The following is a 9,408-nucleotide window of genomic DNA, read 5'->3' on the forward strand; positions in this document are numbered from 1 at the left end:
ACATTTTGGTTAGTAGCTGGAATTTAATCACATATTTTTTCTCAGTAAACGCTGCATAACTCCATTACATGTTACTCCCCAACACTATGTACAATATTTTACCGCATTTTACCGCATTATCACTACTTTTACTTTTGATAGTGTGAGTGATAAGTGTGTGATAAGTGAGCAAAGGTGGGTGACAGCAATGGATTACAATGAGAAGCCATTTTGAAAGTGATACTAAAATGGAAAATTTCTAACAAAATATAAAAAATATGCACGTAAAAAAGGAAATATTACTTAAATTGTATCCGAACAAATAACATAAATGAAGGTCTCGTGTTTCTGTCCTACAATATTGAGGGTAAGGATTCAGGATAAGGATCTAAATACTTACACAACTGACAGTAATTTCGGTGTGAATTAATATTTCTACATCAGTTTTTTAATCATTTTTTTAAACTCATTATTGCTAAAGATACTTGTTACCTAGAGAGGCTATAAAAAGACATACATTTCATCCCTGTTTCAAAACCAAAGTCAAACCCTGAAAAGTGTAGGGTTAGCTAGCTAGCTACTGAAGATATAGCCTACTGAATGTATACACATGCTGCTTTTGCTTTTTAATGATTATAACAGTGAAACAAAGACAGACCCTGCTGTACAGGAACCAGTGAAGGGAAGCAGGGAAACTTTGCTGATATTCAACCAGCTCTGTGTCATCGGTGAAGCCAAAAACTGTTCATCTGCACACACTGTGATGCCACACAGCTGGTTCCATATCAGCAAAGTTTCCTTTTATATTCATTGTCTTGTGTGGCGATCAGCAGTGATGTGGTGGTTGACTTTTACACTGTGATCTGTAGCCTATAGTTCGGCTTTAGCTTCTAACTATCTCTGTCTTTTTAACCTGTTGTTGCTGCTGAGTCAGTTTGACATCCTGGATATATCCTTCAAACACAGACTGTAGACCCCTCTGTCTGCTTCTCTCTGGAATCACTGCTTCATTTTCCCAAAAATATGATAGTATTTCTTCAGGGAGTGCAGTTAGTTACAGTGTCCCAAATATAGGCCTGTTGATTTCAGTGTTTTGAGCAAATAATAGCCAGGCCATAGCTTTCAATACTGTGCCTCCTGACATCTTAAGAATCGTTTTTAATTCTATTATACGTGTCTCTTTGTAACGCCTTGTCTCTTTCCTATCCTGCTTTAATGCATTTTTATGACTTACATAAAGCTGAACTATCTCTTTGTTCAAACTTGCCTTGCAGCTGCACGTGCATCCTCATATACTCCAGCAGCCTTACCATTCACGTTATGTCTGCTGTAACAGCCACTGGAGGTAATAATAACTAATGTGGTCCTGTGTGATGTATTTATGGCCTGCAGGTCAAGAGAGCAGGGTGACTGTGTCAGTTGAGAGTATGATGCAGTGTGTGCTTTGCTTTGACGTTTCTTTCAGTAGCTAATCAGGAAGCAAAATGGTGACTGAGTCATTTCTGTGATTTCCCTGCACTGTGAGCATGTTGTCTGAAGCATACCTCGAATGCACTGCTCTGTACGCGTGTGTGTGTGTGTGTGTTTGTGGGTCATTGTTTCTTGAAATATCTTTTTTTTTATAGAAAGTATTAGCCAAAATATCTGCGTAATTACTGTGAATCACAAGAGAGAGAAATAAAGGGGAAAAAAATACAAAAGACTAAAGTTTATAACTACCTAAGAAATGACTTTTCATTTACACATGACATAAGATTATGATCATACCTTTATTATGCTTTAAGCCTTTTACCCTTTTATGGTGGTTTATGCTTAAGTGGAGATATGACTGACTGCAGTAAAAAACAACAATTATCTTTAAGGATCATTATCTGTGTCAAGGCCTGCAGTTGTTATTAGCATCAAACGTTACATAAATGCACCAGTGCATGCTGTAAAATATTCACAGTATGGTTTAGTCCTTGTGCTGTTGCTGTAAAATTATTTTTTCTTCTAATATTTTTTATCTTAATACACATACATAGGCCTATATATTATTTATTATTTATATGTTTAATATTAAATAACACAGTTAACACAGCTTAAGGTGTTTTAATAATAATTTTTACACAGTAATTGATGTCTATTAGAAGTTAATCTGTTTTTGCAATTATATCTCAACTTCCTTTTATATAAAAATATGCACCATTAACATAATACCAGTAAATGTAAAAGAAGAGTTACAGTAACCTCACTGCAGAATCAGAGCATGTACGTCACTCAGAGATATGAAGAGGTTTATAACCGTTATAAAAACGCTCTCTTGCCCTCACTGAAAGCGTGCCAGCAGCTGCCGGGAAGCAGTTGAGATTTCTTGTCAGATAGTTCTGCAGAAAGTTTCCCTCAACGCCTCAGAGGCCATAAAAGAGTCCAAAGATCAGGGAGGCGCAGAGAGGAACAAATACGTTGAGCGGAGAGCGGTGCCCGTCCAGTCTTCTCCACCAGCAGAGCTGCACCAACACTCCCTCAGAGCACAGGTACGACATCATTAATATCAGCATAGCTTTAATACAATATACTGTGTGTGTCTATGGTGCAGATCTGTGTGACATGGCTGAATTTATGACATATTTTGACATTTTATTCTGAATTCATGGTGTTTTACATAATTTAAGGATAATAATTTTGTATTATAGGTACAGATGTATGTATGTGGTGTATATTAAGCACTGTAGATTCAATTATTACATTTTGGATGTGATTACAAACCTTAAAAAAAGGCTTTTAAATTGATTATCAGGCATTCCTGAAATGCAGATGTGAACTTACAGCCTGCCGATTGAGCCAGACTTTTGATTAGGAATGATTTTTCATCATTATTTACATAATTTATTTCACTTAGTGTTATCTATGTTGTAAAATTTAATTAAATTTTATTGTATGTTATTTTATTTTTGTTAATATTATTGGTGTTGTTATTTTTTATCTCCGTCAGTTTTATTTGTTTTAATACATTTTTTGTTCTTTTTAACTCTATTTTTTCATTCAAATTAATACTAAAAATTTTTTTTATTATTATTATTACATTATTTTGTATTTTTGTTATTTTGTATTTTTTTTTTATTTTGCTTAATTTTTTCTAGTATTTTAGTCTTCATTTCACTCTGTTTCACTTCTATTACTGTTATTATAATTTTAAATCTATTTAATTACATCCTAATTTTTATTTTCTGTCGTGCCTTGGTCTTAAATTGTTATTCTAAAATTATTATTATTATAAGAAAATTGTTTTGGCAGGTGTTGCTTGTTGAACTTTCTTAAGAAAAAGAAAGTAAATCTGGAAATATTTTAAAACATATGTTTTAGGCCTGTTGCGACAGGTGAAACTACCCATCAGTGTATAAAAATCAATAGTGTAAAACCTACAGGGGTTATTTCACCTTTGATACTTAAAGTTGCAAATGTTACTTACTGTGCAAATGCAAAACTTGTATGTTGCTGTATACTACTTTTATTTCTTCTTCTACTGATCACAAAGCATTTATTTTATTAAATTTATTCACGTTTTCTTTGCTCCACAGGATGGAGGGCGCTACCATCGAGATGAAGAGTATCCTGAAACCTGGTAGAAGTATGTATATCTTTATTCAATCATTGCCAGTGCCACTCTTCTGCCGCGTGCATGTTTGATAACTTACAACCTTTGCCCAGAGTGGAAAGATACTGTGACGTCATGGAGCTTGTATTTAATTGGATGCTCATAAATGTTTACAATATCATTCATGGATTAAAGTCTTTGTGGCTGTAAAGCCTAATCATCAAAGTTGGAAAGGCTGAGAAGTATCAATACTCGATTACATTGGTTTTTACCTACTTTGTTGGAAAAGTAAAACTGTAATTAACTGAGAGGACGCCTTCTCCTGAATTTGTCGCCCTGTAGGAGTGAGCATATTGAAGGGGGGTGACAGCAGCACCACCCAGAGCAGCTCCATCGGGGCCGTGCGCTGGAACCTGCCCGAGAAGGACGTCCAGATTCACAGCTCGGTCCCCAACAGACCCACCGTCAGCTTCACCAAACACTCACAGGTACACTCAAACATACTTGAATTTATTCAGATTCCCCCATGTGTGTTCCTCCTGCGATGTCTGTTAGGTTTAGGTCTTTTTCTTTTTTCCAAACCTGTCTCAGTTTCCCATTTGGGCTTTTGACTGACATTAAAAAACCTACAGTAGGAATGAACATTCAGATTTGATCTCTTGTGCTGCAGCATCATCCTCATCAGAAGAGCCTGAGGGATCTCCGCAGCCTGCAGGAGTGTGTGCAGTTCATCCATCACTGGAAGGAGCAAGTGGACCAAGTCTGCAAGGTAGGACACGAGGGAAGGATGGAAAATGTGAGTCAGTGGCTCAACAGCAGTGTTAGAGTGTAAATTTAGAGGGCAGAGAACAAATAGACAGCAGAGAAAAGTGTGCACGTCCACTGTAGACTCAAGGAAGTACTGATGTTTGTTTGTGCCTCAGTTTCCTTTGATACAGGAGCTTGTTGTTTGCCAGCTCGGGGGAAAAAGTCCACTAAAAATTGTTCATAGCTGGAGATAACGCCTACAGAAGTATTTAATACCCACAGTTGCATTTGTGACACCATTTTTAGAGAGTCATGAGTTTACGTGAACCAGTATTTATGACTAGTGTATTGCATAAGCGTTGCTATAGGAAACGATTACTTTGCCTTGTCATGCAGAGGAGTGACTAGGTTATCTGGATGCTGATAGGATACGTGATTAACGACACCAAGGTTACATGACCCTCCGCCCTGAGACACTGGGCTGGGACACGTAGGGTGGGCATCAACACGTCACGTAAGACGTTATCTATGTATGGGGCTCATATGACTTTAACCTGGCTCTTGGAAAGCATGTCACAGGTGACATATTTAACGCTGATAATTAAGCGTAGCTTGTTGTGGCCCAATTTTCCCGAGCCTCGGCCTTGAAACTGTGTCAACATGAGCTGGCTGTCATTTTTCTTCATGTCATCTAATGGTCATAGCAGCACACCATTTTGTTTTTAACAGTGTGTGACATTGTCTGACAGTGTGGTGTTGTGTCTCAGCAGGGCACTGAGAATCCAGGAGAGGGCACCAGTAAGACAGAAGCCCAGTGTTCAGACCGGCGTGCTGAGCGCAGTCTTGAGGAGAGCAGGAAACTGATCTTGGAGTGGGCTGACGAACTCCACCATGTCGACAAGGTCAGTGCTCACCTGTGTGATCTAGTGTTGTGGTGCTAAAAGACTGTACTGTAACTAATCAACTACAGATTAAAGGTGCAACTTTGTAAACATAATTACAGTAAAAATTAATGAGCATTTAAAGACAGCTTGCTTTACACCAAAAATGTATTACACTTTCATGGAAAAACATTTACAGATCAAACTTTACTTAATGAATGAGACAAATGTTATCAAGTGTTCCATTAGAAAGGATAACTTAGATATTAAAGGCCAATTTTTGTGGAAAATGCAGTTCTCGAGCTTGTAGATTTTTTCTTTTAAATACTTATCACATTTTGCTTTCATTGCAATGCAGTACTCCTGAGGAATATTCTTGTTTCAATGCTTTTTGTTCTGTCAGTGCAGCAATTTTATGTATGTATGTTGTATATTATATGAATGTGAAAGGCTGTATTTTTAAGGCACAGAAAATTTAATTAAATTAAATTAAATTTGTGGCAGCTAAGGTTGTGACAGAAAAATTATTATGATAGCAAAACATCAATCTTACCTTACTGATTTTGTTTCCTTAGCTCCTGAAGGAGATGCCCTCAGATTCCAAGAGTGAAGAAAATGAAAATAAAAACGCCAATGAGGAGGGACAGATGAGGATTATGGAGTGGGCCAAGGAGCTGCAAATGGCGACTGAGGTGAGGAGTCCTATACTTAAAACTGAAAGCTCAAAAAACTTGTGGAAAGATTTAAGTACTCTTAACCGTCAACAGAGATGAACCTTTGTCTGTGTGACTTACTTACTCTCATGCAAACAAAGACTTAGTCACTTATTTTGTTAAGGTGTTAATTCTTGCAGCTTTAAAAATGAGTGCCTGTGTTTGCAGAATTGTGGTGTGCAGAGCGACGAGCTGGGTAAAGTGTTGCGCTCCCTGGGCCTGAAGAAGAAACGTCTGGTCAACCTGCTGCCCCTGCTGGAGTTTATCACCTGGTCTCTGCTCAAAGAAGACAGCACGGTGAGAAGCCACTGAGTGACACACATGAACATCTAAAAAGAAAATAATTTGTGAGAGATGTTGTTTTACTACAAAACTGTGTAAAAAAACTGGGTTCCTCAGAAGGCCAAAACGAAAAAGAAACCATGGAAAGCCAATTAAATGCAAATACAAACATATTAATCTAATAGCGCAGAAATAAATCACCATCAAAGCCGTTAAACACAGAACTGACTTAAACTCATAAACCAAAACCAAGCGGTTGGATGCCGACCTGCAGATATGACCAGGTTATGAACCCATTCATGTAACGTGTAGTTTGAGAGAACCCTATCCTGTGAGTGCATGTGAAACATCAATAAATGAGCTTCATGACTAAAGGCCCGAACACACTCGGGCGGACCGGGCCACCCGGACCAAAAGCGGACGTCCGCAAGCCCTGTGCGCGCAAAGCTCAGATTTTATGACTGCGCGGACTCCGCTCCGCGTACTAGTGACTGCTTGGCATGTATTTTTCACATCGTTGAGCAAGAATTGTGGGTAATGTAGTGTGTTTCACGGACATTTTTACAGTAAACTACAACGCGGATGTGCGCTCAACTATGGGAGCCCGAATGACTGCGGACATTCCTCGTGAAGTCTGCTCCGCTTATAGTACACCCGAGTATGTTCGGGCCTTTAGTTTATATGACCTTGATCTGCCTCTGCCCTGATAAACAACGACAATCAACGTCCTGGATAACCTGATAGTTTATCTGCAGTGGCTTCATTATTATCACATACGCAGATGATGGTGCGATGTGCGAAGCAAAGTTCTCGATTGAGGTTTGAAGGAATATTTTGCAGTTGCTGCCTTGTTTTACTTACAGTCAAGACATGAATATTTTATGTAGCTCTCTGCTACTACCCTTTGCTCTTTACCTTCATGGTTATGGCCTTTAGGGCTTTCATTTAGTGTTGACAGATGAACAAAAACAGGGCAACAACCCCTCTGTTTTGCATTATGGCTCACATAAAACCAGTGGTATTGTCACCGCCAGTCAAGTGTGACGAAGCACTTACAGGAAAACATTTTCCCTGGAAAGTTCACACAGCAGTTTAGGATTTATTGCTTATGATAATAAAACCATGCGGTAACATCGAAAGGCAGAATTAGGGAATTGCTACATAAAAAATGCCATTCCTATTAAAAGTTTTTTAATTTCACCCTTCTGTTTTCCTTTTTAGAAAATGATTCCACAGATGTGGTTACTGGCAAAGCAAAGAACCTGGAAAGCAGGAATTCCAAGATACATCCCCAACTCAGGTGCGTATTTTTCAAATCATTTAAAAACTGTCTAAATCTTAGCTTTCAAAAAGACACACGGTACAATTATTAAAGATAATGCTCAGAAACAGAATTCATTTTTCCTATCTTGGTAATCATCTCACACTTGCGACCCCGTCCCAACCCCTGGAAATCACTGGTTTATAGCTACAGTGAACATTTTCTTTGTTTATTCACTGCAACTTTAATATAATCTCTTTGTCTCTGATTTCAGTTTGGAGCTGGATTTGCAGCGCAGAAGGTAAGAACAACTTACACTTTATCTTCATCTTATCTCACATAGATCAATAGACTGTATAAGAGACGTGGATGTAGCTACCCAGACGTTGCCCATCGGTTTGTGGACTACTGTTTGACATTTTGGCCGTTGCCATCTTGTTTTTTCAGAGCCAGAAGCGGCCACATTTAGATGAGTGTGGAGCTGTGGAGGACACAAGTATAGTGACGCGTCTATCCTGATTGGCAGGTTGCTGTGGTAGCAACTTTTTAATCATGACGTAGCCACGCTCTAAAGCATACCCTGCTTTCTCATCTATTTTACTCTAAATGTAGCCATAATTTACTAAACGAACATCATGCTGTATTAAAGAAGACTTGAAACCAGTGATTGAGACCATAAACTGATTGGGAAAATGATTACTGAGGTAATAAATCAAGTGAGAAGTGGCGTCATTTGGAGTCACCCCCTGCTGGCCATTAGAGAGAATGCAGGTTTAAGGCTCCTCTGCACTGGCCTCTCATTTCAGACTCGGAGGCTCCATCCACTGCTTTTATACAGTCTTAGCATATTACAGAGGATGACACGCTCATTGGTGCCTCTCTTTTCTCAACAGCTGATGTGATTCTGGACCCCATGACCAACCACCCCTGGCTGCAGCTGTCAGAGAACCAGCGTATGGTCCAAGAAGGCCGCTCAGAGGCCGACCTGCCTTACAGCTCCCAGCGCTTTGACAGCTGGCCCTGCGTGCTGGGCTGGGAGGGCTACAGCAGCCGCCGCCACTACTGGGAGGTAGACATAGCCAACAAGGGCTGCTGGCGCATAGGACTGACCACCGCCAACTCCAAGCGTCACGGCCGGTGCCCCATGACCCCAAACCAGGGCTACTGGACCCTGTGGCGCAGCGCAAACCAGTTCTACGCATGCACCAAGGAGGAGACTACACTGCCCATCAGCCTCGTGCCTCAACGTATGGGAGTCTACCTGGACTACGAAGAGGGCCAGATCTCCTTCTACAACGCAGAAACAAAGTCCCACATCTACACCTTCACTGGAAACTTCAAAGGCAAGCTGTATCCTCTCTTCGCCCCGCTGGATGGTCGCACACGCTTGACAATCAAGCATACAAATATTGAAATAGATGAGCTTTAACAACTCTTATTGGATGACTGGAAGAATTGACTTAACAAATCTACAAGAATATTTGGGATCTCACATGAATCTTCCATCCCTATATGTTGCTGTAAAAATATCTCAGATTTTCATCTTTAAGCTGAATTTAAAATCCCTTAAGCATCAGCTCAAACCTGAATTTGAACAGTGGTAGACACTTCAAGACTTTATCACAGTGCTGATATTATAAATAGATGTATCTGATCATACTAATGATAGAAGTGGAGATTCTTATCAGACAGACAGTAAGAAAGAGAACCTAAAGTGAAACCCAACTCTGAGTTAATATAAACGTATTTATTTAAAAAAAAATAAAGTTTTGAAAAGCAGGGTTTTAATTTTCTACGTTAATATTTATCTGTGGACATCAAAGTGTGAACACATTCTGCATTTACATGCATGCATGCACTTTAAAACGCACTTTGTGATAAGCATCTAATAAATATTTCCTGTACATATCATGTTGTCTTTGATTCTTATCTCTGCCTTTTTCCTAACATCACATTACACTTCCCAAA

At 39.2% G+C, this 9,408-nt stretch overlaps 1 protein-coding gene across 2 annotated transcripts; it reads left to right on the top strand.

Annotated features, from left to right (window-relative positions):
• Positions 1–1,855: 1,855 nt before the first annotated feature.
• si:dkey-219e21.2 (zinc-binding protein A33) lies at positions 1,856–9,351 on the top strand. Of its 2 annotated transcripts, none has more exons than XM_049568178.1 (10): positions 1,856–2,495; positions 3,540–3,589; positions 3,899–4,044; positions 4,227–4,325; positions 5,071–5,205; positions 5,760–5,876; positions 6,066–6,194; positions 7,401–7,479; positions 7,715–7,741; positions 8,334–9,351. In XM_049568178.1, exons 2-10 carry the CDS (start codon positions 3,541–3,543, stop codon positions 8,867–8,869), a joined length of 1,317 nt encoding a protein of 438 aa, XP_049424135.1. In that variant the 5' UTR covers positions 1,856–2,495; position 3,540; the 3' UTR covers positions 8,870–9,351. The 2 variants fall into 2 exon arrangements, with proteins under 2 accessions (XP_049424135.1, XP_049424137.1); XM_049568180.1 differs by having other exon boundaries at positions 1,859–2,495; positions 5,074–5,205.
• Positions 9,352–9,408: the final 57 nt, after the last annotated feature.

The sequence above is a fragment of the Epinephelus fuscoguttatus genome, linkage group LG23 (genome assembly GCF_011397635.1).
Source record: "Epinephelus fuscoguttatus linkage group LG23, E.fuscoguttatus.final_Chr_v1".
NCBI lineage: Eukaryota > Metazoa > Chordata > Actinopteri > Perciformes > Serranidae > Epinephelus > Epinephelus fuscoguttatus.